Source organism: Hylobates moloch, unplaced genomic scaffold, assembly GCF_009828535.3.
Source record: "Hylobates moloch isolate HMO894 unplaced genomic scaffold, HMol_V3 SCAFFOLD_4, whole genome shotgun sequence".
Taxonomy (NCBI): domain Eukaryota; kingdom Metazoa; phylum Chordata; class Mammalia; order Primates; family Hylobatidae; genus Hylobates; species Hylobates moloch.
In genome coordinates, this window is record NW_026652279.1 from 100,079,632 (window position 1) to 100,107,568 (window position 27,937).

A 27,937-nucleotide genomic window follows, 5' to 3' on the forward strand; every position below is an offset into this window, starting at 1 on the left:
TGAACTTTTATATTATTTCTTCAGAAGAACTCACTGCAGGCATCAGCAATGCTTGAACCTGGGAGAATGTGTGTTTTTACTCTGGGGAAAGCCTGTGAGAGAGGGGACGGCCCCTGCAGTGACTTCTCAAATTGCTTCTGTTAGGAAAAAAGGTCTTCCTCCTTATTATATCTAAGATAACAAAAAGTGTGATTTTGAATACCTGCTTAGGGAGTCTGCCAATGAAAACAACCAACTGCAGAACTAGTGGTTTAAACTTAAGGCCGCTTTTATTATTTTAGAAAATGTTTACTTCCAGTTACAATGTAATCCAGGAAAGACACTGTTATGGCATAAAAATTAAGTTTTAGTAAGAGTTTTGTAAATATATGAGCTAAATGAACATTTACACACCAAACAGCTTCAAATATGGTGCTTTCTGGAAACAGTTTGTTGCTCTGAGTGTTACTCAAATCCCTAACTTGTTTGCCTTGTTATGATGTTCTGTAATGTAAAGGGGAAAAAATCTTTTGGGCAGTCAGAAACCTTAGAGTGAGTCAACCCAAGATTTGCACTGTAATATAAAATTAGGAAGAAAAGTGCCTTCCCTGACCTTAAATGTCCAATGTCCATATGTTATATTAAAGGTTATTTAGGATATCCTCAATTTGTAGGGGTGGGTGGTGATGGTGGCAGGACTCTATTCATCTTTGGAAAACACATTTACTCTCTTAAATCACGCAATACTCTCTGTAAGTATTTATTTTGGTGGAGATTCACGAATTAGTGTTACAAATATCAGAAGTTCAAAAAATTCAGAAAAAAGGAGTTTATTCAGTAATACAAAATAATTAAAGACAGTGTTAATAATACTTTTTAAAAAGCCTAAGGTGAAAGGAGACCTAAACCCTATTGGGTTAATTTTTTGTAAAGTGTTGTTTAAATTATATTCATAGTTATTATTCTAGGTATTCTTGTGTAGGAATTCTATGATCTATCCACTTACTTGTCCAGAGCCAAAGAAATCCAGGATAAATGAGAGACTTGCTGGCTTGCTATTTTTCTTTTGTAAATTTAAGGATTTATTGGTGTCGATTTTATTTAAAAAATACAAGAATAGCCATTAAAAGTTTAAAAAGGACAAAGTGAGTGATAATATAAGAAATAGTTTTAGAATTTAAAAAATGTTTTTTGGTACTGTAACTATAGTGATGTTTAACATTTTATAAAAACAGGGATATAAGAAGTAATTGTATACAGCAGCTTAAAAACCATGTATGTAAATATAACACTCAAATGCTATAGGTATAGCATTTAAGTTTTAAAATAGGCTTAGAGATTTTTTTAAAACTTTCTAATAAATCAAGAGTAAAATAGTTTCAGTGAAATTTCCAGGCTAGAAAAAAAAAGGTCTGGAATCTTGCCCACAGAGAGAGGCAATTTCTATTTTTATTGCACGTTTCAATGTCTTAAAGGACTAGTTGAGTAGAGAACAATTCCACACTGCCCGAGAGAGAAGGATCCAGTCTTTAGAATCATGGATATCTCAAAGAGCAAAAGGATGTAAGACATGCTTTCATTTCTTACATGAACTGAAATCAGTATGCTAACCTGAAAAAACACCACAGGCACTGTTCTACTGCAAAACCTCACTTCTTTATAGATTAGTGATTTTCAAGTAGGTGAATCTAATTCTACACTCCTATCCACTCTAAATGGATCCACTAGACTATGGTCAGTGGTACAATACTGGCATTTCCATAAACATATTGTGACTAAATTCAATTTTAAAATGTAAAAACTAAATACAATTTGAGTTCTCATACTCATCTCCAACCCCACTCAAAATCAAATTGTGGGTAAACAAGAAGCTTGTTACCGTTATGAACATTTATTATGGTAGAACTTAAAGAACCAAGTATTCACATCCACTTGTACTTGAGCTGTACTTGTGCTCTGGGATGATTGCTATTGCATTTTCTAAAATGGCCAAAGCTTTTTATCAGAATGCTTCTCACACTAGGATCTTCTAGCAGCCCTTATCACTCACGAGAACTAAGTCCTGCTGCCCTAGGCCTATGGCATACACTGCATGTAATGAGTTAACTTTGGAGAGAAGTTATGCATCTAGAATGGCTGTAGTTATGTACCAGCCTGGACAGAAGTGAGAAAGTCACTCACAGTTTTCCAAAGGGCTAATTGCTGTCTTTCTCAATCTGGTTGAGAAAATCTCTGAGGAGCTGTATGGAAAAGTTAGCATTTTTCAAGCCTAGGAGCCTGTCCAGTGCATCCTACAGTAAGCAGAATGTACTAACAAATTCTTTGTGTTTGACTGACATGAAAAACTAGTTGCATGCAAGAATCTGAGAGTTGGAAATTGCATTCCTTTCATCAGATTGTTAGTGGAGCACCCTTTATGATAGAAAACAGAAAGTATGTTTGGAGTGTGGTCCCAAATGCATCATCGAGAAGTTAATTTATAAAAAGAAATGTATTACATTGGTCTTGCTGAACAAGGGCTAATGATACTCAGTAGAAGTTGGAAGTGAAAAGTGTGAGTAGAAACAGGCTCAACATGACCATCATTCATTTTATAAACAAATGGTGACCAAGATACCACAGCTGTGTGTGCAGGACAGAAAATTCTGCCATATTCCAGCCATGCCCACACACATAAATAGCCTTCCCTGTCAGCACAGCTCTGGTGTGGAGGGAGAATGGGGCATACAGCCTGCATGAGCACGCGCCCGCCCCCAGGCAGGGATCCCCAGACACTTATATTATTTACACTGGAGAAAGCAAACAGGCTGCCCACAAAGAATGATTAGGAAGCTTGAAGTGTTTTATTCTGTACTTTTTTAAAGTGTAGATTGTCATAGATTCATCTGTATAAATAATTTTCCTGGCAATAGTAGTTCACTTTTCACTTCCCATTCAAAATCTTCAGAACTTCCATTTGAATGTACTTAAAACTTTCCCCTGCTTTTGTTTTATATAATACATTCTCATTATAATTAGGTGACTCATGAAATTAAAGAATTTCTTTTAAAAGAAAGTTTAAAATCTTTACTAGCATGCATTAGGACAAATTAGCACTGTCTTGGTCAGTAATCATTCTAACAGTATTTAAAGAAAGAAAAACACTATTTTTCTTTCATTTTTCCTGAAAGAAAGTGGGAGAAAATAGGCATAGCTGTACCATTCAAAGCACAAAATAATCATTTAGAAAATAAATACCTACGGCATACCCGACACACTTTTATGTCAATTTCCTCAACTGTTTAAAAATGGCCTCAGGTGTGGCTGCAACTCCACCTGCCCTCTGCCGGCAACCTCTGGGGCCCTTGCCCACTGAGCCTGCCTCTGGAGGGTAACTGCTCTTTGTCACTTGTCATGAAGCCTAAAGCTTGATATCCTGTGCTTCACATGCAATTTTGGAAACTCAAATGACACTACATGGACTTGCTGTAAATCTTTTTTTAGTGCAGTTTGGCAAATATCCCAAATGAAATTCAACTCTAAGTTAAAAGTATCAAACAGAGATAGAGCTAAGTGCCTCTATGACCCTCTGGGCTGCCCAGAGGCTCTGGAGAGCTTAAGAATAGCAAATCCAATTGCCCCGGAGCTGAAGGGACTGCAGGATACCTGTTGCTTTACCACCACAGAACAGTTACCCCCAGAGACAGCCCTCAGCGACCAGACTTCTGGGCTGCTGTGAAGCTCTTAGAGGCCCACAACCCTTGTCCCCGCCACCCCCAAACTCAGAAAGTGGGAGTTATCCCCGCTGTAACTCACAGTGCTAAGAACAGCAAGCATTGAACACGGAAACCTGATCTCTCCTCCATCGTCCACCTCCTGGGACTCCAGTCGCTCACTTTCAGGTTCTATCTGCTGGTGGGAAGTGCACTTTGGTTTTGGTTTCTAAGAAGAAGATCACTACGCAGCTGTCTGGAGGCAGGCACCCGGGCACTAGATGGCCAAGTCCTCCGGTCTGGCCCGCCCGCTGCTGGCCCTGCTGGCCCGACCTGGGTCTCCGAGGAGCAAGGGCGGCTGGTGCATCTGGGCCGCGGTGGTCACGGCCTGCTCCTCCTCCTCGGGGGTCCCTGCCAGGGCGCTCCCCTCCAGACTGCTGCCGCTCCCATCCAGCAGCAGGGGCGCCGCGCCCGCCTCGGCCTCGTGCGCGAGTGGCGGGGAGCTGCTGCCGACGGGGCTGGGGGCTGCGGGTGTGGACGCTGCCGGGTAGGCCTTGAGCGCCGGGGGCTGCTGCTCCGCCGCCTGGTTGACCCAGTTCTGCTCAGTCATCAGCAGGTGGTGGTGGCCGTTGTACAGCTTGGCGGACTGGCCCTTTCCGCGCGCCTCGGTCAGGGCTAGCATTTTGAAGTCCGCAGCTGGCGGCGGCGCCCCGGGGTAGCCCACGGCACGGGCCTGTCCCAGGGGCGCAGCGGCGTGCGTATAGTAGGGCGGGAACCCGATGGCAACGGCGGGGGGCCGGGAGCTGGGGGACAGGGAGGGGGGATCGGCCGTCCCCACCGGGGCCTCGGAGGCGTCCGGGCCGAGGCGGCTGGTCACGCCCTGCTTGAGCTTCTTCCAGCCCAGGTGGTAGATCTCCAGCACGTTGAGCAGCAGGGACGCGCAGGCCACCGCCAGCATGAAGATGATGAAGATGGTCTTCTCCGTGGGCCTGGAGATGAAGCAGTCCACCGTGTTGGGGCAGGGCCAGCGGTCGCAGCGGTAGAGCGGCTTCAGCTCGAAGCCGTACAGAAAGTACTGGCCGGCGATGAAGCCCACCTCGAACAACGTCTTGAAGATGATGTTGAAGACGTAGGTCCGCAGCAGCGCCCCGGCCATGCGCACCCTGCCGCGGTCCTCCCGCGACGAGGGATTGTCCTGCGGCGGCTCCCTGGGGCTGGGGCTCTCTCTCTTCAGCTGCTCCTCCTCCTCCTCCCTCTCTTTCTTCTTCTCTTCCATGCGCACGATGTGCAGCACGTGGCCCAGGTAGATGAGGGTGGGCGTGGACACGAAGATGATCTGCAGCGCCCAGAAGCGGATGTGGGAGATGGGGAAGGCCCTGTCGTAGCAGACGTTCTCGCAGCCCGGCTGCTGGGTGTTGCAGGTGAAGTCTGACTGCTCATCACCCCACACGTCCTCCGCCGCGGCCCCCAGCACCAAGATGCGGAAGATGAACAGCACGGTCAGCCAAACCTTGCCGATGACCGTGGAGTGCTCCTGTGCATTTTCTAAGAGTCTTCCCAGAAAGCTCCAGTCGCCCATTGCTTCAGATTCCTAACCTGTAAGAGGAAAATGCTCATGAACACCGGGCTGCAACGGCTGAGTGCCGGGTCCGCACCCATGGGCGGCGGCAGCGGACTGGATGGTACTGGGATGGGGCTGATGGGCAGCTTCTCCACAGGGCAGGCATCGCAGCTCCCCAGGACCTGGGCGAGCAGGCACTACACAAGTGCAAGCGTCCATGAGGAACCACAGGTTAAACTCTTCATTTCAGAGGAAGAAGCCAGAGCCAGAAGAGAAAATGGCCTCCGCTGGCCTCCAGACTGCCCAAGTCCTTTCCCTGAGGCTGACCCTACAGGAGCTCTGGGGCTCTGCGGCCACTTCGGCCAATTCTGAATCATGACCTTTCTGTTCAGGTGGGATTAGAACAACCTCTTCCCAAATTGCTGCCATCCCCATGCCCATGCCACCTTCAGAACTTCTGCCACGTTAATCTGATACCTCTTCTACTATTTGCTTTTTCTGTTTTCACATCAACTCTTTATGCTTAAATTTATCTAAACTAGGAAAGTTTACATTACTACTGTCAATGGAAAATTGGCACTAACACCTTCAATGGATGGTAGCTTTAAGAGTAAGTATATTCCAACTCAGTCAGCTTTATTTTGGAAGTAAGGAAATAAAGCCTTACTCCCCCTTTTTAAAAAAGAATAAATTCCTTGATGACAATGAAGCTGATACATTCTATGGGATATTGCTTGCCAAAAGCTCTGGGTGTAAACTCTCTTTGTTGCAAAGAGGAAGATGAGGAGTATTGGAGAGGTGTTAAACAGACTAGTATCAAACCAAGTTCTTCTCCAAGGCCACTATTAGGGTAGAAACAATTGATAAGGGAATGATCTTCTCACACATTATTCAGCATCCACTGATGACCACCTGAAATCACCTCACCTGACCGAGTGCCCACACTGGATTCTAGGCAGAGCTGGAGGGGTGCTGGATGGGGGCAGAGGAAGCACTTGGGGTGAACCAAGCTTGAGGATCCTGTCAGAACCAGGGGCCAGCTGAGCAGAGCTGGGCCTTCAGTGGCCATCACCCAACAGCACTTGTGGCTACCCAGATGTCTGGGGGTAGAAACAGCACGCCCAGACTCAGTCAGGGTGCAAGTGAGTGGAGCCCAACCAGTGTGGGAGATGGCATGGATCCTCTGGGTCAGAGTGCCCATGGGTGTTGGGCAGGGCTCACCAGCCCCACCTGCCCCAGAAGTGTGACTCCAAAGAAGGCAGCCCAAGGAGGGGGTGGTACCAGCTGCAGGCCCATCCCCAGGCCCAACTCAGCAAGTGTTAGGTAAACATCCCCAGGCAGGTAGCTTCCTCTCTCAGTCTGTGTACAACAGGGATGGAGGGAGGTGAGACCGCCAGCCTGCTAAGAAAGCAGCAGTGCCCACAGACACGGGATGAAGATGAGATGGCATCCCGTGTCGCTGCTGCCCCAACAGGCTGGATGCTGGGAACGGAAACAGAAAGACAGCTCCATGCTTTGCAGTGAGGAAAGCAGTCTCAGCTGTGAGGACACAGTCTCCAGTGGAACCAAAGAAAACACTTGTCATTTTCAATTTTAAAATATTTCAGGCTGGGTGCGGTGGCTCACGCCTGTAATCCCTGCACTTTGGGGGAGGCTAAGGCAGAAGGATCACTTGAGGTCAGGAGTTTGAGAATAGCCTGGCCCACATGGTGAAACCTCATCTCTACTAATAATACATAAATTAGCCAGGCATGGTGGAGCGTGCCTGTAGTCCCAGCTACTTGGGAGGCTGAGGGCAGAGAATCGCTTGAACCGAGGCTGCAGTGGGCTGAGATCATGCCACTGTACTCCAGCCTGGATGACAGAGCAACAGTCCATCTCAAAAAAAATTTTTTTTAAATATTAATTTTTATGAATTGGTTCAAAGGCAAATCAACAAAAGAAAACTCTACTCATTAACAATCTAAAAAAACAGACGAATGTTAACTCTCCCTTAGAACAAACTCTCAACGTTTTGCTTGGGCCCCTGGAGCTCTTAGAGAAAGCTGACTACTCACGCATCCTCCCAGCCTCTCATCTCCCGTTGTGGCTGGCATCTTTTCTTGTGTTCTAAGGAGGTAGGATGTTTTACTTTATAAACTTAATTACCGCACTTGAAACCACCCAGTCACCCCCAGGAAGGATGTCTGGGAACCATTTGAGGTCACTTCCTGCTTCTCCTCCAAGTGTCCCTCTGGGCTGGGACCAGGCCCCCAATGGCATCTATGCCCCTACCTGCCCAGGCGTCTGGGCAGACACTGCACAGGACAAAACCAAGACAGCATGCAAGACCCATCAGCACCTGCGCCCAGACACGCTGAAGCCTGAAACTCCACCTTTAGGCCTCTGTACATGCTGTTTCTCCAACCTAAAGCCCCGCCCCGTCCAGCCACTGCCTGCTGACCTGCCCCTTGCCTACACAGTCCCCTCAGGGGTGGCCACCTCAGGCCTACACCGGTGCCCTGGGTTCTCTCTCCCCCTTGCCATGCCCTGGTTTAATGGCTGTCACCTCTTCCCAACATCCCCCTCCCCATCCCGCTCCAGCAGGCTCCCTCCATCCTCCCACAGCCCCACCTGCCAAGCTTTCCTGGGCAAGAGCAGCCTCTGGGCTCTAGAGAACACCTGCCCCCTGTGCCCTTCCCCTAGGCCTGGCTCTGAGGGCGAGGCTGGCACGGGCATCCTTTCCTGTTCCCTGTCTACAGGCAGAGTAGCGGGGTAATGTGCTTTCCAGAGGCTTCTGAGGAGAGGTCGCTGTGGGTAGCTCATACCCCTTCCAGCAGCCTCATACTTGCTCCAGCAGTTCTTGCTAAAAAGCAGTCTACACAAGGTGCTGGGACAGGGGCCTGGCTGGCTCCCCACACAGGGCTGATGGCACAGAGCACCATGAGGGAGGGGTCTGCTGCCCGTCACAGACTGGACAATGCTGCTGGCGTTTCCCTGTGGGGCCAGTGGAGGCAAAATGTTCTGCCGTGTTTGGGGTGACCTCATGGGAAAGAACTGTCCCACCCCAAATGCCTATCGTGCACCTGTTGAGAAACACGGGGACAAGTAACTACTTATTCAAATGGTAAACCAGACGATAGGATGGGGAAGCTGACCACAGCGGCTCAGCCTGCTCCAGATCCTTTAGGCCCAGGGGCTGCAAAACACTGGAATATATGCCCTTGGAAGAGCCTTGTGACCTCTGAGTGCAACCTACAAGAATGATGACCAGCCACCAGCCAGACCCTTGCTTGTGCCTCATCAGGGGCCAAGGCTGTGTCCCAGAGACAGGATGACACAGTGTGTCCCAAACAGGAGCATCCTGCATTCAGGCACTGCGTGTGGTAGCACACCAGGGATCTGTGTGGATCTTTCTGGAAAAGAATGAGAGACATGAACCTAACAATACCTTTGACCTCTAATTCTACTTCCAGGACATCCTACTAAGGAAATAATCAGAGACTTGGATAAATGTGTGTGCATGGCATATTGTGATGTTACCCATAAGGAATGACTGGAAACAAATGTCTGATAGAGGATGAACAGTTCCCTGAGCAGTGCTGGCTGGCCGTGGCTGACACCGTGCTCTGGCCAATCCAGCTCCTACTCCCATCCTTCTCTCTCTTGCCTGACTCTAATGTGACTGGGAAGGGAAATGTTTGCTTCTTCATCCTCCCTTGTGGCTGGCGGTGAATAGAAAAGGCAGTTCTGTCCAGTGAGGTGTAAGATGTCTGCTGGGGAATGTCTGGGAAAGCTCTGGTTTTCTAAGAAAAGGGCAGGTGGTACTTGTGCTGTCCTTTCCCTTTCTTTTCCACGTACAGTACAGATGTGATGCTGGAGCTGGGCAGCCACCTGGCAAGCATGATCAATAAGCATGGAGGATTGGTTAGAGAGTCGTAGGGCACCTGCTGTGAACTGTGGAACTGCCGAATCAGCCCCATCAGCCACCTCCAGATTTCTTATGTGAGGGGAGAATCTCATTTGTTCCAATTAGGTTTCCTGTTGCTTGCAGGTGAAAAAGAATCCCTAACTGATACACTATCTTAAATGCTTTATGAAATAAAGCCTGGTAAAAATGAAAAGCTATGGTTCATTTATAACTACTAAAATATAAAGTAGCCATTAGATGTAATTTTTGAGAACATTAATGACATGAAAAATTACTGATGCTATGATAAATGACAAGAACTTAGGACAACACAACAGTCTGATACCAGCTATTTTATACACTCTCTTACATGGACACAGAAAAAGGAAGAATGATACTGAAATGTTAACAGTGGTGCTTCTGAGAATGGGGTGATTTTTCTTTTCACAGTTCTCTGCATTTTCTGTGACAACATATCACATTGCTCATCATAAAAGATAAATGACCATAGCTTTCATTTTTCGCAGTCGTAGCTTTTGAAAAAATCAGCTGACTCCTTTTTCATTGTTGTTTCATTGTGGTTTCTACTCCGTTCATTGCTTTAATCGTGTCTGTAGTAAGCACACAAACAGATACAATACACTTTGCACGCTTAGCCCAATGTCAGAGGATAATGACTATGGGATCACCGAGAGTTTAGGGTGGATTCCATCTTCCTGCCTGGCAATCTCCCATATCAGGCGCAGTGTTTGGAGAAAGCAGTTTCTCCAACAGACTCTAAGTGAGCAAGGGCAAGGCTGTCCGTGTCCCCATCACTCACCTGAGCCTCACGACTACACTTCACAGTTTGGGTTTTGTTTTGTAAAACACATGCATGAATAAATGAAAATTTAACCAGAAGACAGACAATCTTTCTGGGAGAGTGACAACTGGATCCTGATCAGACCTGCGTGGAAGCCTCCCCAGCAGATGTAGTATCCACCTCCCTTCACCGTCAGACTTTAGTTGGCTCTGGATGACATGCAGAGGCTCTGGAGGCATTTTACCAATACTATGGTTTTTTTCTTTTTTTGAGACAGAGTCTCACTCTGTCACCCAGGCTAAGGTGCAGTGGCACGGATCATAGCTCACTGCAGCCTCAAATTCCCAGAGCTCAGGTGATTCTCCCACCTCAGCCTACCAAGTAGCTGGGACTACAGGCGTGCACCACCATGCGGGGCTAATTTTAATTTTTTTGTAGAGACGAGGTCTTGCGATGTTGCCCAGGCTGGTCTGGAACTCCTGGCCTCAAGTGATCCGCCCACCTTGGCCTCCCACAGTGCTGAGATTACAGGTGTGAGCCACCGCGCCCAGCCTGATATCACTTTGTAATCATATTCCTAATATCACTAGATAGTGAAATCAGCAGAGACTTCCACATGTGTCACAGAAAGACTCTTCTGTGCTAAGTACAGACAGAGGATGAGAGAAGGTATGCCAGGATTGATGGAGGCTGAGGTCAGGCAAGGCACTGCTGAACCATGTGTCCTGAGCACCGCTGGGCAGAGGAAAAGACGGGCTTTCGCTTATCACCCACGGGGAGGCCCCCAGTGTGATCGCTTAACCTTGCAAGGTGCATGCGACCTAATGACAGAATACCACAGCCCACGTTGTTGAGCCCTTTTTAGAGAACTGACCTAAAAACTGTGGGGGTGGGGTTACACAGCACTGGGTGGCAGGGTGTTTATGATCTCTCATGAGATGGCCCTTAATCTTTTTGGTTCTGTCTCAGTGAAAACCTTGATTCTTAACCGTCTGAATAACAAACAGGTCTTATGTTTCAAAATTTATGACGCTGCTTCCATAGTCTTTGAAAAGTTACATTTTCCTTTCTTTTTTTTTTTTTTTTTTTTTTTTTGAGACGGAGTCTCGCTCTGTCGCCCAGGCTGGAGTGCAGTGGCGCAATCTTGGCTCACTGCAAGCTCCGCCTCCTGGGTTTACGTCATTCTCCTGCCTCAGCCTCTCCGAGTAGCTGGGTCTACAAGCGCCCGCCACCACGCCCGGCTAATTTTTTTTGTATTTTTAGTAGAGACGGGGTTTCACCGTGGTCTCGATCTCCTGACCTCGTGATCCGCCTGCCTCGGCCTCCCAAAGTGCTGGGATTACAAGCGTGAGCCACCGCGCCCGGCCACATTTTCCTTTCAACAGTAAATTGTTTTCCCCTTGGCCTTCAAGATCCATTGCATTTTCCCTCAGATAAATCAATGGCTATTTCCTCAGTGACAGTCTTGCTCTCAATTCTGGGCCACAGGTTTTGTTGGCCACACAAGAAGTTTAAGGAATGATCTCGGTGCAGTAGCTCACACCTGTAATCTCTGCACTTTGGGAGGCCAAGAAGGAGGATCTCTTGAGCCCAGGAGTTCAGGGACAGCCTGGGCAACATAATGATACTTCCTCTGTACAAAAAATTAGCTGAGTGTGGTGGTGCATGTCTATAGTCCCAGCTACGTGGGAGGCTGTGGTGGGAGGATCAATTGAGCCAGGGAAGTTGAGGCTGTAGTGAGCCGTGATTGTGCCACTGCGTTCCAGTCTGAGTAACAGAGCAAAACCCTGTCTCTTAAAAAAAAGAGAAAGAAATAGTTTAAGGAATAGTCTCTATGTTAAAAATCTATTTGTGGAGATGGAAAAATTCAGCAAATTAGGGAGCTACATAATATATACATGCAAGGGGATTTCAGAGAAAAGGAATATTCGTATCATACTAAAATGGGCATTCCCGGAAAAGTGGGATCTCAGCTGGGATTAGGAGCTGCAGTTTTGGATAAGAGGTGGGAGAAGGGAATGCATTTCCAGAAGAGAGCAATGTTTCCATGAAGGTGGGAACAGGGGTTGTGGGTTGGAAGCAGTGATTTTAAAAGGCGGCTTCTGCACAGCAGAGCGAGGCTGTGGCCATACTCTGCACATAGCAGATGTTCAATACACACTTGCGGGACAGATGGATGAAAGAGTGAGAGCCCCTCAACAATGTTGAGAGGGAGCGACAGGCTGGAAGTGCTCTTCACGAATGAGGCAGGGCCTCAGGAAGAGCGCGGTAATCTCGGAGTGAGTGTCCAAGGCCTGGGCTGGGTGACAGGCAGTCGAATGGAAAAAAGAAGGGACAGCAAAGAGACACATTCTAAAGACAAAAATAAAGCAGAACGCAGCGTCTGACTAGAGTCAGGGAATAAAAAAGCTATGAACCAGAGGCTAAGCCTGGTGACTGGGAAAATGATGGCACCGTTTAAAGAGGAAGAAGTTGGGGCAAGTGCTGACCTGAGCTGGAAGAAAGGCAAGGGGGTGGCTGTGAAAGCAGTGGTGGAGACAGGAACGAAGACAATCAGGAGGCAGCTGGCGGCATGGGGCTGGAGGGGTCAGGAAGAGGGTCTGCACTGCAGCTTCCCCTCTCAGGCAGGACCACGGAGCAAAGAACAGAGATAAGAGGCAGGCAGGAGACCACTGCTCCTGGGGTGTGTGTGTGTGTGTGTGTGTGTGTGTGTGTGTGTGTGTGTGTGTGTGAAGGTGGTCTGGCAGTGTGGGGACTAAGACTGGGCCGGGAGGACCGCGTCCTGGACACTGTGGGGGAAGGCGCCCTCGGTCTGTGCCTGACGAGCACCCCCAGAGAAGGCCACAGGCTTAGATTGTGTTAGGTTTTTGGAAGGTGTGCTTTGAAGTTGTTTTATCCTTTTAACTCTGTTCTGTTTTCCCTTAGTCTTCTGAGAAAGTTCATTTAGAGAATTCTGACCTCGGGAATACAAGCAGTGACCTCCCACCTCTCAAGACAACGTGGGACCCTCGATGTGATCCCAGGCAGGGCTGGAGCGCGAAGGCCCCCTGAGGCCCCGCAGAGCCTGGCACAGCTGTGACAGCCACTTGCCTCCGATGGGTGAAGCTGGAGAGCCAGGGCCCGCGGTGCTCAGCTGGGGCCTCTGAGACAGGGGTGACTCTGCGTCAGTGCCCTTCAGAGGGCCCAAAGGATGCAGTGGGGAAAGGCCTGTCCACCTCACAGGAAGGAAGGAGACCACTGTGGTCCTCAAGTGTCCTGTCCTGGGGGAGGGGTCAATGCAGTGCAGATGGGGGGTGCCATCGGCTTCCATCTGTTCTCAGTACATCAAGAACATCAGGGAAGGAGAGAGCATGGGCAACAAAAGTGGGGCCCGGGGCCCAGCAGAGGTACCTCAGATGGGGCGGTGTGGGTGGTGGACATCAGGGGGGGGGGGGGGGGTTGGGGGGGGGGGGGGGGGGGGAGCAAGGTGGCTCCTTCAGGCCAGGAGGCAGTCAGTGAGGGCAGGCGTGGGCAGAAGGTCTCCAGAGTGCTGACAAGACTCTTGTCAGTGGGGTCAACGAGGAGGTCACCTCCTCAGGCAAGAGCAGGACTCAGCCCTCCAGGAGATAAGGAAGCTTGATAGCAAGGACTGAAGAGGATGTGGAAGAGATCAGCTCCTGCCCCCCAACCCCACAACCCATTCCTCTGCAGGTACAGGAGATGCAGGCGGTCAACAAGGGCTGCTGAGGCCTGCTCCCCAAAGGGACATCTCCAGCCCCAGGATGGCATGGAACAAAACACAGGGGCTCCTGTCCCAGTGCAGCCCCCATGCTGGTGGGAAGTCACGCAACATGAGAGAAGTTCCATGTGTCAGACCCCCTGATGCCCTGGAGAAGCGGAAAGCTGCGGAGGAGCATCAGTGGGGGTGCACAGGCCAGAGCAGACTGGGGCTCCAGGACATGGGGGCCTCAGGTATGAGGGCAGAGTGATCCAGGCCAGAAGGGGCTCTCAGTTAGGGGCATCCCTCGTGGGCTCAAGGGACAGAGAGGATGGGATTACTTGAGCTCGGCAAGCTGAGGCAGGGGAGGCAGACAGGCCACAGCAGATGGGAAGAGAACCCGGGCTCTCACTTCAGTGCGCTGGGAAAGTACTGGAGGGATGGAACAGAAGAGTAGCCATGCTCACAGGGCCACCCTAGGACAGTCTATGGGGGCAGGGGCAAATACACGGCATCCAGGAAGGAGGCTGGACACAATCCAGAGAAATGATGTGAGCAGTCGAGGTGTGAGAAAAGGCCCGCATGCCCCTGGGCTGGTGTGGGGAGGGCATCAGCACTGGTGCTCGGAACTGGAGGAATGGAACTGCCTTTTACCAAGATGGGGAGACCAGAGGAGGTCCAGGTTTGGGGAAGAATATGGCGATCATGAATTGTCTGGGACATGTTAAGTTTAAAATGCCTGAGATGTGTGAGTGTGGAGGCTGGAGGTGCACATCTGGGAGGTGTCACCAAGTGGCCCTGGATTTAGATCACTGAAGGGCAGAGGAGGAGGAAACGGGGGTGACAATAAAGCCCAGGAGTGTAACAGCATCCAGAGGGTGAGCACAGACGGGAGGGGCACCTGCAGAGGAGCTGATCACCACCAAGCGCAAGTTTTAGTTAAGACTCTGGAATACAGTCACAGTCAAAAGGTATAATTTGTACCATACTTGATTCCCGCTCATAACATCATACTGACAATTAAAAAAAATTTTTTTTTTTTTTGTGCCAGGGTCTCGCTCTGTTGCCCAGGCTGGAGTGCAGTGGTACAATCTCGGCTCACTGCAACCTGTCTTGTGGGTTCAGGTGATTGTTGTGCCTCAGCCTCATGAGTAGCTGGGACTACAGGCACCCACCATCATACCCGGCTGATTTTTGTATTTTTAGTAGAGACAGGGTTTTGTCTGTTGACCAAGCTGGGCTGGAACTCCTGACCTCAGGTGATCTGCCTGCCTTGGTCTCCCAAAGTGCCGGTACAGATGAGAGCTACCATGCCTAGTCTATACTGACAATTTACAACACTGTTACTTGGTTTACAAATTAGAGGTAATATAATATGGAGTAAAGCTAGCTAAATTAATTTTGTATTAAGTGTTTGTGATTGCCTGGAACACTGATGAGTAGGATTTTGAGGGTCACAAGTAGGCTTACCCAGAAAGAGTTCTATGTTTAACTAGTAACGTCTGTGAGGGTTTGGTACAGGGCAATGGTGGTTCAGATGCTCATTTTTGCATCCCTGGTTTAAGCACATTTCTAAGAGGGCATGGTGGGCTGAACTAGTCACAAATATTATACGATGAAAATGGGCTAATCTAGCTAGTCATCTTTTCAGCCACCGGAAAGACTGTCTTCCATTAGCCTCTTTCATTCCTTGCCTATGTCAAACTTTTGCACCTAAAGACTATAATTTCCAGATGCCACAAGACCTAGCCTATGGTGTTTGGTACATTGTCCTACCCTTTTCATAGCTCTGATCTGACTTTTTAAAAAAGATAGAATTCAAAACAAACTTGTCAAAATAACAAAAGGAACAAAAGACCTTTTCTTGTACTCTATATGGCTGACTTCAACATTTAGCACTGTTCAAGCAAGATGAAAAGCAGGTCTTTAGATTATAAATCATGCTGCTATAAAGACACAAGCACACGTATGTTTATTGCAGCACTATTCACAGTAGCAAAGACTTGGAACCAACCCAAATGTCTATCAATGATAGACTGGGTTAAGAAAATGTGGCACATATACACCATGGAATACTATGCAGCCATAAAAAGGGATGAGTTCATGTCCCTTGTAGGGACATGGATGAAGCTAGAAACCATCATTCTGAGCAAACTATTGCAAGGACAGAAAACCAAACACCGCATGTTCTCACTCATAGGTGAGAATTGAACAATGAGAACACTTGGACACAGGGTGGGGAACATCACACACTGAGGCCTGTTGTGGGGTGGCCGGAGGGGGAAGGGATAGCATTAGGAGATATACCTAATGTAAATGACAAGTTAACAGGTGCAGCACACCAACGTGGCACATGTATACATATGTAACAAACCTGCACATTGTGCACATGTACCCAAGAACTTAAAGTGTAATAATAATAAATAAATAAATAAATAAAAAAGAAAAGCAGGCCTTTAAAAGCTGGTTTAGTGTCACTTCTAATTTAGTGCCACAGTTCAATCACACAGACCAGCATGGAAGAGGAAAATCCTGAATCTCTGAAGTTTCACACTGAGAGAACATGATATTAGTTTTCATCTCCGGAAGAAAATGACAGAAGGCTACCCCTGTTAACCACACCAGCAGGACACCCAATGGCAACAGTTCTAGATATACAGCACTTGGTATCTGGTAGGACAAGTCCCCCAACCTTGTTCTCCAAATGTGTCTTTCGACAATTTTTGGCTTTTTACTTCTAACACAGGAAACTTAGGTATAGTTTTCCAAGACCGACAAAAATCCAAGATAGGGTTTGGATTGGAAATGCATTAAGTTTAGAGATGAATCAGATTTCCTTCTGTACACTCGTTTCCCACTAGCAAGTGCAATGGCTCCACTGCTATGACACTTCTTTAATGCCCTGAGCCTTAGGATGCTGTCCCTGAAGGTCTTACACATCTGTTAGATTTATCCCTTGATACTTCTTTACAGTTGTTCTGAAGAGTTTTTAAAATTTTCTGGTTGATTGTTATTAGTACTTAGGAACATTCTTTTTGTATATTGATATTGTATCCAGCAACCTGCTACAAAGGCTTTTCTAGTTCTAATAGATTCTTTTGGATTTTCTGTGTGGACATAGGAATAATCTACTCTTAAAGATAAATTTGTCCCTTCCTTTCCTAATTCTAATTCCTGTTGTTTCTTTTTCTTGTTTTCCCTTTGCTGGCCAGGACTTCTAGCATAATATGGTGTGGTAACATCTTTTCTTGTTTCTGACTTTAATACAAATGCTTTTAGAGTTTTATCATTGAGCACGATGTTTTAATTTTTATCAGACTAAAGACACTTCCTTCCAGTCTTTCTTTGCTAAAAGGTTTGTTCTGTTTTTATTTTTTAAACTATGAATGACTACTGGATGTAATGCAACACTTTTTTCCTCCATCTATTGTGAGTTTTTAGATGTTAATCACTAAAGAGGGTAAGTCTTCTTTGTTATGATTTAATTACCTTATTTTTTTGAGACGAGGCCTTGCTCTGTCACTCAGGATGGAATACAGTGGCATGATTACAGCTCACTGTAACTTTGAACTACTGGGCTCAAGCAATCCTCCTGCCTCAGTTTCCCAGGTAGCTGAGACTACCGGCAAGCACCACCATGACCGACTAATTTTTATTTTCATTTTTATTTTGTGAAGATGGGGTCTCACTATATTGCCAGGGCTGGTCTCAAACTCCTGGCCTCAAGTCATCCTCCTGCCTCAGACTCCCAAAGTGCTGGGATTACAAGTGTGAGCCACCATGCCTATCAATGATTTTATTTTTAATATCCTAGCACATTCAATTTGCTACTACTTTATTTTGGATTCTTATATGTTCATATTTAAGACTGGTTTCAGCTTTTCTGTCCTATCATCAGATTTTGGTATGAAAGTTATTTTAACCTGAAAATTTTAAAATTATCTGAATAAGCTCACATAAGAATCTCCTATAGAAGAGTTTGGGACTAATGTCTTTTTTTTTAGGGGGGTAGAAGGGAAGACTTAATTACAAATTTAATTTCATTAACTGTTACTAACATATGTAGGTTTACTGTTTACTACGTCAAATTTGGTCACTTACATTTTTTAGAAAATTTTCCACTTTATGTTTCAAATTTGTTGGCATAAAATTATTCATGGCATTTTCTTATGATTTTGAAACTCTATGGTGTTTGTAGTCAAATTCCTTTGTTTGGTTCCAAATATTGTTTATTTGGGGATTTAAAAATATTAGTCTTGCTAGTTTATCTTTTGTTAATGAACCAACTTTGATATGCTTTTAAAAATGACAGTTATTTTATTTTCTCCCTTGTCCTATTTTGTATGCCATATTCATAATATATAGAATAAATCTATAGGAGTCCTATCGATCTTTTCAATAGATAATAAAGATTTTAGTATTTGTTGGCATTACTATAAAATACACATATACAATTTAAGAGTATCCTTTATCTCAAAGTTATGTGGTTATTGTATAGTTCCAGGGGTTTCCATCTCTAATTTACATGCAGAGATACATGGGCTCTATTCTTAATGTTTCAATAATCTAATGCTGTAGCAGGAAACATTACTCTCATCCAGAGCCAACTGATTTAGGAATATTATAAATTTAATTTTTCAACTTCTTTAATAGTTCTAAGTCATTGCTAGGATTATACATTTTTATATTTTAAATGTACTTATGAAATAAGAATGTATGGAAAGCATGTACAACAGTGTCTGCCATCTATGTATTATTATTTCTCTTATTTTCTCTTTCATGTGGGGATTTCAATCTTTTATGCATACCTGAAAAGTCATATGCTCTTAAATCTTTATTTGGCTAAAGTAAATATGGTGAACAGTTTTCTTTTTTTTTTTTTTTTTGAGACGGAGTCTCGCTCTGTCACCCAGGCTGGAGTGCAGTGGCGCAATCTCGGCTCACTGCAAGCTCCGCCTCCCGGGTTCACGCCATTCTCCTGCCTCAGCCTCTCCAAGTAGCTGGGACTACAGGCGCCCGCCACCGCGCCCGGCTAATTTTTTGTATTTTTTTAGTAGAGACGGGGTTTCACCGTGGTCTCGATCTCCTGACGTCGTGATCCGCCCGCCTCGGCCTCCCAAAGTGCTGGGATTACAAGCGTGAGCCACCGCGCCCAGCCAGTGAACAGTTTTCATCTCTAGTCAAAGGGAGGAACTAATCTTTTTTTACCTTTTATAACTTAAAACCTTAGTGAGGGCATTTTATTTTATTTCATGACAGAGTCTCACTGCACTCCCTGGCTGGAGTGCAGTGGCATGACCTTGGCTCACTACAACCTCTGCCTCCTAGGTTCAAGCAATTCTCGGGCCTCATCCTCCCAAGTAGCTGGGATTACAGGCGTGTGTCACCACACCTACCCAGTTTTTGTATTTTTGGTAGAAAATACAAAAATATTTCTGGTTTCACCATGTTGGCCAGGCTGGTCTTGAACTCCTGACCTCAGGTGATCTGTGCACCCCAGCCTCCCAAAGTGTTGAGATCATAGGCATGAGCCACCAAACCTGGCCATAGTGAGAGCTAATTTTAAACTGGAAGTAATTAAAACAGCTGTGTTAATTAAAAAAATTGTCTTCAATATTTTATACTCGAGAATGGCAAAATTTAAAATATACTATCTACAGTCTTTCTTCTTGAAATACTTGAATAAAATAAATATTCCCTCTAGAAATCAGCACCAAAGCACCATTTCCACAAGGAGTTCTAACATTAAGCTAGAAAATTAACAGCTGGTTTAGTTTCAATTCAATTGACAGGAAAATGCAGAGAGTTGCAGCGTAATTAGAAACAACTGCCTGCCAAGACTGTTCACGCCCCACTGGCGCTCCTTTCAACCCTCCAGAGACCTCCCAGCTCCATCTCCCAGTGGAGCCCTTTGGTTTCTTCTGCCAATTATTAAAGGGCATTGTAAGTTTTTTTTTTTTTTGAGACGGAGTCTCGCTGTGTCCCCCAGGTTGGAGTGCAGTGGTGCGATCTCAGCTCACTGCAAGCTCCGCCTCCTGGGTTCACGCCATTCTCCTGCCTCAGCCTCCCGAGTAGCTGGGACTACAGGCACCCGCCAACACACCCGGCTAATTTTTTGTATTTTTAGTAGAAACGGGGTTTCACCGTGTTAGCCAAGATGGTCTCAATCTCCTGACCTCATGATCCGCCCGTCTCGGCCTCCCAAAGTGCTGAGATTACAGGCGTGAGCCACCGCGCCCGGCCAGGGTATTGTAAGTTTTAATAACTTCTGTGAACCATTTAAGAATTCCACTGAAATTATTTACTTATCCAAACATTTATTTAGACATTTTAGTGATGTGTTAATGTATTTCCTTCAATGTTTTAGTCCTCAAAGTTTTAAAAATTGAATAATGAAAAAAAGTGACTTCCTTAAGGTTAAATTGAACTCACCAGTACCCCACTTTCTGAGGGGTGGCTTGGGGCAAGGGTAAGTAATTGAGAAAGTTACAGGGGTGCTTCAGCATAGCAGCGATCAGAACAGGCTTTTGTCATGTCTAAAACACAAGTCATGACATCTGAACAGAAGACCAAACACTGACCTCATAAACACAGTGCGGTCAGTTAAAAGGCAATTTCCTCGTATAAATCCAAATGACATCCTTCAGGAACCTTACTCATTATCCACAGAAGAAATACGGAATCTTAGCATTTTGGCATGGGATTAACCTTAAAAGCGGTCTAGTTTATGCTCCTTATTTTACAAACTGGGAAATGGAGGCTCAGAGAGGGTCCTGAGACTTGCCTAAAGTTGCACAGCCCACAGTGCTGACACCAGCACAGAAGTGCCCAACCTCCAACTCCTGGCCCAACTTCCCTTCCCCTCCCACACCACTTCATGGGCGATGCAGCAGGCAGACTGTTCAGCTTATGACATTATGCATTACATGCCTTTTGCATTTTATTATATTCTAACATACTGGAATACATATGTTTAGAAACGTGGGCTGGAGTACATTTTAAGCTTTCACTTTTTTCTTCCAGTCCAGACTGTCTCAAGGGGGGCATTTTTATCTTTTATAAAAATGGTTAAATATTACTGATATGCTAAGGACAGCCCAATTACTTCATCACAAATTTGAATTATCTTTTTTTTTTTTCTGTCACACTTATGGCTTACTGCAGCCTCAATCTCTTGGGCTCAAATGATCCTCCTGCCTCAGCCTCCTGAGTAGCTGGGACTATAGGTTTGTACCACCACACTGGGCTAATTTTATAAAAAATATTTTGTAGTGACTGTATCTCACTATATTGCCTGGGCTGGTCTCAAACTCCTGGGCTCAAGAGATCCTCCTGCCTCAGCCTCCCAAAAAGTGCTGGGATTATAGGCATGGAGCCACCACACCCAGCCAGAATTATCTTTTTAAAGTAAATTCAGATACTTTTACTCTTGCTTAGTGAACAAAATCCCACAACCTGATAATTATGGTATTTTATTATTCCACTGATATTACTGATAAAAATTACATCTGTCAAAATATTTTCTATTTTTTTGCAGAAATAATTTCTATAGTATTAGTATGATTTCACTTTTCTTACTCAAATCTACTTCTACTGATATATAACCAGAAACTGCTTCTATGTTCTAGAATAAAAGATTCATTTTAAAATCAACAGGAAATGGAGTTTCAGGAATAAATAAGCAATAATCCCTGGAGATAATCAGGTGGTCTAAATGTAAAAAGCTAAATAATTTTTATATCTAGTATCATTAGTTTGTTAACAGTAAATTTAAAGCAAACCAATTCTTCAAATTAAATAAAACACATAAGAGTGTGGAAACTATTCACATCAACCATTACTTTTGGAGACGTAAAGGAGTTTTAAAAAAGCAGGCAGTAGGCCGGGCGCAGTGGCTCACGCCTGTAATTCCAGCACTTTGGGAGGCCGAGGTGGGTGGATCACCTGAGGTCAGGAGTTTGAGACCAGCCTGTCCAACATGGTGAAACTGTGTCTCTACTAAAAATACAAAAATTAGCCGGCGTGGTGGCGCATGCCTGTAGTCCCAGCTACAAGTGAGGCTGAGGAAGGAGAATCGCTTCAACTGGAAGGCGGAACTTGCAATGAGCCAAGACTGTGCCATTGTGCCATTGCACTCCAGCCTGGACAACAGTGAAACTCTATCTCAAAAAAAAAAAAAAAAAAAAAGAAAGAAAAAAAGCAAGCAGTAGAGTACCAACCTAGTTATCATGACGAATTTTCCACCACTGTAGGAACGAAAATTAAGATGAAACTTTATTATTCTTTTATTACCTTTAAGCATTATACAGAAATTGCAAAAACATACTGCTGTTTTTTAGAGACATATATGCTGTTGTCACATGTATTGGATTTTTTCCCTCCTCAATTCAGTAAACATTTATTATTATAAAACATTATTACCTATTGTGTGTGGCACTGTGCCACACACTGAAGACAGCAAAACAATTAAGATTCTGTCCTCAATCTCAGGAGATTCATTTGCAATCTATGAAAGAGGCAGAGTGGCAAAAAACAGATCAAAATATAAGTACTACATAGTACTGGGAATAGCTACCATCCAGCGGAGGGAGGAAGAAGGCATGGTGGTAGGCGCCTGCAGTCCCAGCTACTCGGGAAGTTGCAGTGAGCCCAGATCGCACCACTGCACTCCAGCCTGGGTGACAGAGCGAGACTCCATCTCAAAAAAAAAAAAAAAAAAAAGGCTGCGATAAACGTATATAACTTTTCATTCAAATGTAGTGTGTACACGTTATTTTAGCTAAGAGAAATGAATATAATAAGTTAAAATGTAGGTAACATTCAAGAAAACTGGGTCAAAAATATTTTCCTTATTGGCAAAAAATTTCGTTACCCGCCATTTTTTTAAGACAGCTTTCAGCCAGTTAACAGTTCCTGGTTAAGAAACACTATTGTCTGATTTGTTATAGTACCGTTTCGTGAATTACTTTCCACTACAGCAACACATGCATTGCCCTTATGAGATGCTTATCTCAGTATGAACCAAACTGCTGAGCAGGTGGAATCTGTGCCAAACTAGCTGATGTTTACCTTGAACACACTGATATTTGGAAAATAAACCCCTCTTTTTTCCTCTTTAATCTTTTAATGTTTGTCTTGCACATGGATGGACCGCCAGTGAAGTGATGCACACATCATAAATCACCATGGTTTTGAATTCCTGGGTGATGAGAGCCATAATTCGCTTGTCAGCTGTTTGTATAGAATCGTTTTTAAATGGCATGTTTTGGACACATCTTGATAAAATAAAAACTGGAGTTCTAAAGTTGCAGTCACATATTCACGAACCAAGAACTCTACATGGTAGGATGAATTTTGCTCACTAGTGTGGAGTCAGCAACAAAGCAAATGCAGCCGCGTCACTGCCGTTGGTTTTCTCAAGTCTCCTACGGGAAGGGGCTCGGACGGTGCTTTTCCACTCCTCTGCAAATTCTTTATACTTGAACACATCATAACAAACATACAGGTCGAGAAATTTGGTCGTGGCATTAATAGCTACAGTGTTTCTTAAAAATAAAAAGTTTTAAAAAGTTTCTGAAAAGAATGTAGGCGAGCGAACCTTGTTTCTAAACAATCCCAACTGGACTTTGGGAGCACGGCGATGCTGAATGCCCGCGGACGGCTGGGTGCGCGCCGTTAGCTGGCGCGGTGACAGCTGCTTAGAGTTTTCAAGCATTTCAGTATCGCTAGGAGCCCTACAGCCTGACGGTCCGGGACAACCCGGCTTCCTCCACCCGAGGGGGAAAACAACCCCAGGAAAACAACTTAAACTCGGCCTTAGACTGTCCATCAAGGGAAGCCAAACCAGGCGCTGCTCTCCAGACCTCCAGGAGCAAAGGAGGAGGATCAATTATTCCAAAAGTTTCTCACAAATTTCCCGAGCTCCCCAAAACTTTTTGAAGAATCTTGAAAGAATCCTAGGGGGCTGGGAGCCGCACACGTGCCGGGGCTCGGCTTCCCAGCTCGGCAGTCGCAGCCCGCTGGGCTCGCCCGGGAGCTCCGCTGCGCCGCCAACCCGCCCGTCCCCGCCCCGCGCTGCCCTCGGCCCCTGCGCCTGGCCTCCGGGGCGCCCGGCCCGCCTTACCCCGCTCTGCCGCGGCGGCGACCCGGGTGCGTTCCTCCCGAGCAGGGCTCCCGGCCGCTCTGAAAAGAATTCCTTTCACACGTGCGGTGCCGCTTCACGCGTGCGCCCCGCGCCAGGGCCCGACCTCCCCGCCCTGGACGCCATCCCTGCAGCCCCAGTGTCCGCTGCGCCCGCGCCCCCACGCTGCAGCCCAGGACGCCGCGCCACGCCCCCGCCGCCTCCGAACAGCCCCGCCCCGCGCGCTTCCCAGCGCGCACACCTACCGCCCCCGCATCCCTACCCTGTCCGCGCAGCCACAGCACTCCCCCGCGTCCGCATTCCACATCCTAGCCCACGCGCACGCCCATGCCTAGCGCCTGCACCCGCATCCCGCACCTGCGCGGGCCCTCGGGATGTGGACGCGGGGCCTCTTCCCTGCCGCCCACACACTCCGGGGCACGCCCGCGCGGGACGTGAGAGGAAAGCCGAAGGCTCTTGGGGCGGGCCCGACCCGCTTGGGTGGCGCCCACCGCACGCAGATGCGCCAGCCCGCGCTCCGCTCGCGCCTGTCCTGGTCTTCGCAGGCCCAGCGAGGTAGCTGCTCTCCGGGCGCTCCCACAGCCGGAGGCGCGTGGGCGTCGGGCACCTAGGTCTCGCCCGCCTGCAGCCGCCTGGGGACGCGGGTTCCGGACGGCTGGCGCGGGGCGGGGCGGGGACCACCGAGCAGGGAGTCCCCGCGGAAGCGCCGCCGGGCACAGCGTGGGGTGCTGTCGAGGAGCGGCGCCCGGGCGGGGCGGGAGGTTATAAATAGCGGCCGCCATCCTGCTTCTCGTCAGACACACTTAATTTAGCCGGCAGGCACACGGATGCTTATTTTTTAAAAACTTGTTTTATTGCGCTCGAAGTGACCGAGAAGGTGTCCCCGCGGGTCACTCGCTCCGTCTGGTCCTGGAGACGAGATGCCAGGTCGAGGCCTAACCTGCCTGCTGGCGCCCAGCGAAGATTTTAACGTTTTCTGTTCCCTTCGGGGTGGTTTTACCACGCTTGAGAGGGACGCCTACCGCGGAAGGCCGCGGAGCGAGGGCGGCATCGCGTGCTTGTCTGTTGTCTGGGCACAGTCTAGAAAGGCCGCGGGTCCCCTCCCCGTCCCCCAAGGTCTGGACTGGGGCTTGACCAGCCTGGGATATTAACAAATATCGGTGGACTGCATTTTGGTGATCATTCTACAAGCTGAAATGGCTTCAAAATCACCTTTATGAGTAATAAGTTTATTCCAGGAATGTGGCAAAATGAAGTCTGATAGTTTTCATGTCTTCATGGAGCAGCTTCCGTCGGTTGCCTTCATTAGCGTTTAGATCTACTCGGATTAGCAGTCGGCTTGCCCTGAAAAATGCATTTGTTCTGCTGAGATCTGAATTTGAAGTTATCCCAAGGAGGGAAAACTAAGCTCCTAAAGGCGCATCTAAAATATCTTCTCCCTTTGGGAACTTTGCGGTGTATGTATGGAGTAGGTAGTAGTTACGGAGACTTAGTTTTTAATTTTTAATTGAAAAATGCTACCTTTGAAGGTCTTAAAATACTTGAATATTTTTCTCATTTAAAACATTTTCTCTGAGAAGCACAAGAATAGTTTCTTTTTTGTTGTTGTTGTTGATCACAAAAGCCCTAGAAATTGTTAATATTTGTAGTCTGTTTGCCAAATGCTATTATTGGTATTCTGAGGATAAAAATGGAAATATAATATTGTAATAATTTTAAAATTTTTATTAAAATATAGATTTTAAATCATATGATGTAATTCAAACAAATATTTTACACCTGTGTTCATACAAGCATTATTTACTATAGCCAAAAGGTGTCCATCAATGGATGAATGGATAAACAAAATGTATTGCATACCTACAGTGGAATATTATTCAGCCTTAAAAAGGGAGGAGAGCTCCATCACATGCTGCAACGTGGATGAACCTTGAGTACATTATGCTAAATGAAATAAGCCAGTCACAAAAGTCACAAATACTGCATGATTCCATTTACATGAGGTACCTACAGCAGTCAAAATCATAGAAACAAAGTAGAAGTGTGGTTACCAGCAGCTGGGGCAGTGGGAAATGGGAAGATATAGTTTCATAGGTACGGAGTTTTAGTTTGGGAAAATAGAAATAGTTTTGGAAGCAGATGATGGTAATGGTTGCATAACAATGTGAATGTACCTAATGCCGCAGAACTGTACACATTAAGAAAGGTTAAATGGTAGATTAAAGGTTATGTATATTTTACTACCGTAAAACAATTTTTAAAATGGTATTGTGTAAAGACCAGCAAAACTAAGAAGCTAGCAGTTTCTTTACACTTGTCATACTGTACAATTTCTAGGTAGACAACTAAGATGTTCATCTTATGGTTTAATGTTTAGTTGGAAAGGTTGTTTGCTTCTCATTTGGTTCCAAGAAAGAGTATTTAGGCCAATTTCAGGGAGAAATATGTGTATAGCTATATTCATATGTCAAACTGATTAGTGCTGAATGTCACATTTCCATATTCTAATAACATTTCTAGCAAAGAAAGGGACACAGTGAAGAGAGAATTGCCCGCATTGTCATTGTCTCTCTCTGAGCCTAGAACGCCTAACACTTGGGTGTGGAGAGACTCAGCCTCAATTCACTGACTTTCTAGCAGCCACTGAGATGTGCTTGCCTGGGGTGCCCCCTGGCAGGCAGGGCTGGAACTGCTTTCCAGTACCCACACGGACTGTGAACGAATCTTTCTTTGTGCTTTGTGTACAGAATGGAAGTTCAACAAATATTTGTTGAATGTGTATGTCCTTCCTATACGCAGCAGCCCAGAGCAAACGTGGTCATCTTGTGTGTGTTCATGTGAAAGCAGAATTTAATGGTGCTTTTAAGCACCAAAGTTTAAGATGCATGAAAAAACTGTATCTCCATTTTTTCCTTTTCGTTTACAATTACTTGTATAAGCCAGGCACGGTGGCTCACATCTGTAATCCCAGCACTTTGGGAGGCCGAGGCAGGCAGATCACTTGAGGTCGGGAGCTTGAAACCAGCCTAGCCAACGTGGTGAAACCCCGTTGCTACTAAAACTACAAAAATTAGCCATGTGTGGCAGCACCTGCCTGTAATCCCAGCTACTCAGGAGGCTGAGGCAGGAGAATCACTTGAACTGGGGAAGCGGAGGTTGCAGTGAGCTGAGACTGCACCACTGTACTCCAGCCTGGGTGACAGAGCAAGACTCCATCTCAGAACAAAAACAAAAAAACAAAAACAAAAACAAAACAAAACAAAATGACTTGTATAGACCGTACTATTCCTTACTTACTATGCTGATTGACAATGTATAGTATTTCAGTTACTCTGTGGGCTATAAATAGCTCTAATAGCACTTAAAAAAATGAATCCAGCTGGGTGTGGTGGCTTATGCCTGTAATCCCAGCACTTTAGGAGGCCGAGGCAGGTGGATCCCCGAGGTCAGGAGTTCGAGACCAGCTTGGCCAACACGATGAAACCCTGTTTCTACTAAAAATACAAAAACTTAGCCGGGCATGGTGGTGCACACCTGTAATCCCAGCTATTTGGGAGGCAGAGGCAGGAGAATTGCTTGAACCTGGGAGGTGGAGGTTGCGGTGAGCTGAGATCGTGCTACTGCACTCCAGCCTGGGCAACAAGAGCAAAACTCTATCTCGAAAAAAAAAGAATTCCAACAATCCAGCTTTTATTTATTGAACTTCTCCTCATACAAGGCCTTGGGCTGGGTGTTGAAGGATGGGAAAGTTCCACTTTCTCTACTCAGAGAATTCATTGCGCCCAGCTCTGTGCCAATTTTTGTCCACAGGAGGATTTTACAATCTGTTGTTTCTGAATTACAAAGTATTAATTAACAGACAGCAGGTGTGGTGGATCATGCCTGTAATTCCAGCACTTTTAGAGGCCAAGGCAGGAGGATTGCTTGAGCCCAGGAGTTCGAGACCAGCCTGGGCAATACAGTGAGATGCTCCCGTACCCCAACCGCCCATCCAGTCTCCACAAAAATATTAAAAAATTAACCTGGCAAGGTGGCTCGTGCCTGTAGTCCCAGCTACTCAGGAGGCTGAAGTAGAAGGATTGCTTGAGCCTGGGAGGTCGAGGCTGCAGTGAGCCATGCCACTGCACTCCAGCCTGAGTGACCGAGCAAGGCCCTGTCTCAAAAATAAAATAAAAT

General features: G+C 46.3%; 1 protein-coding gene across 1 annotated transcript; it reads right to left on the reverse strand.

The window, feature by feature from the left end:
- Positions 1–250: 250 nt before the first annotated feature.
- GJA3 (gap junction protein alpha 3) lies at positions 251–23,904 on the reverse strand. The gene is made up of 2 exons (XM_032149171.1): positions 23,744–23,904; positions 251–5,267 (listed from the first exon to the last, which is right to left on the reverse strand). Exon 2 carries the CDS (start codon positions 5,248–5,250, stop codon positions 3,949–3,951), a length of 1,302 nt encoding a protein of 433 aa, XP_032005062.1. The 5' UTR covers positions 5,251–5,267; positions 23,744–23,904; the 3' UTR covers positions 251–3,948.
- Positions 23,905–27,937: the final 4,033 nt, after the last annotated feature.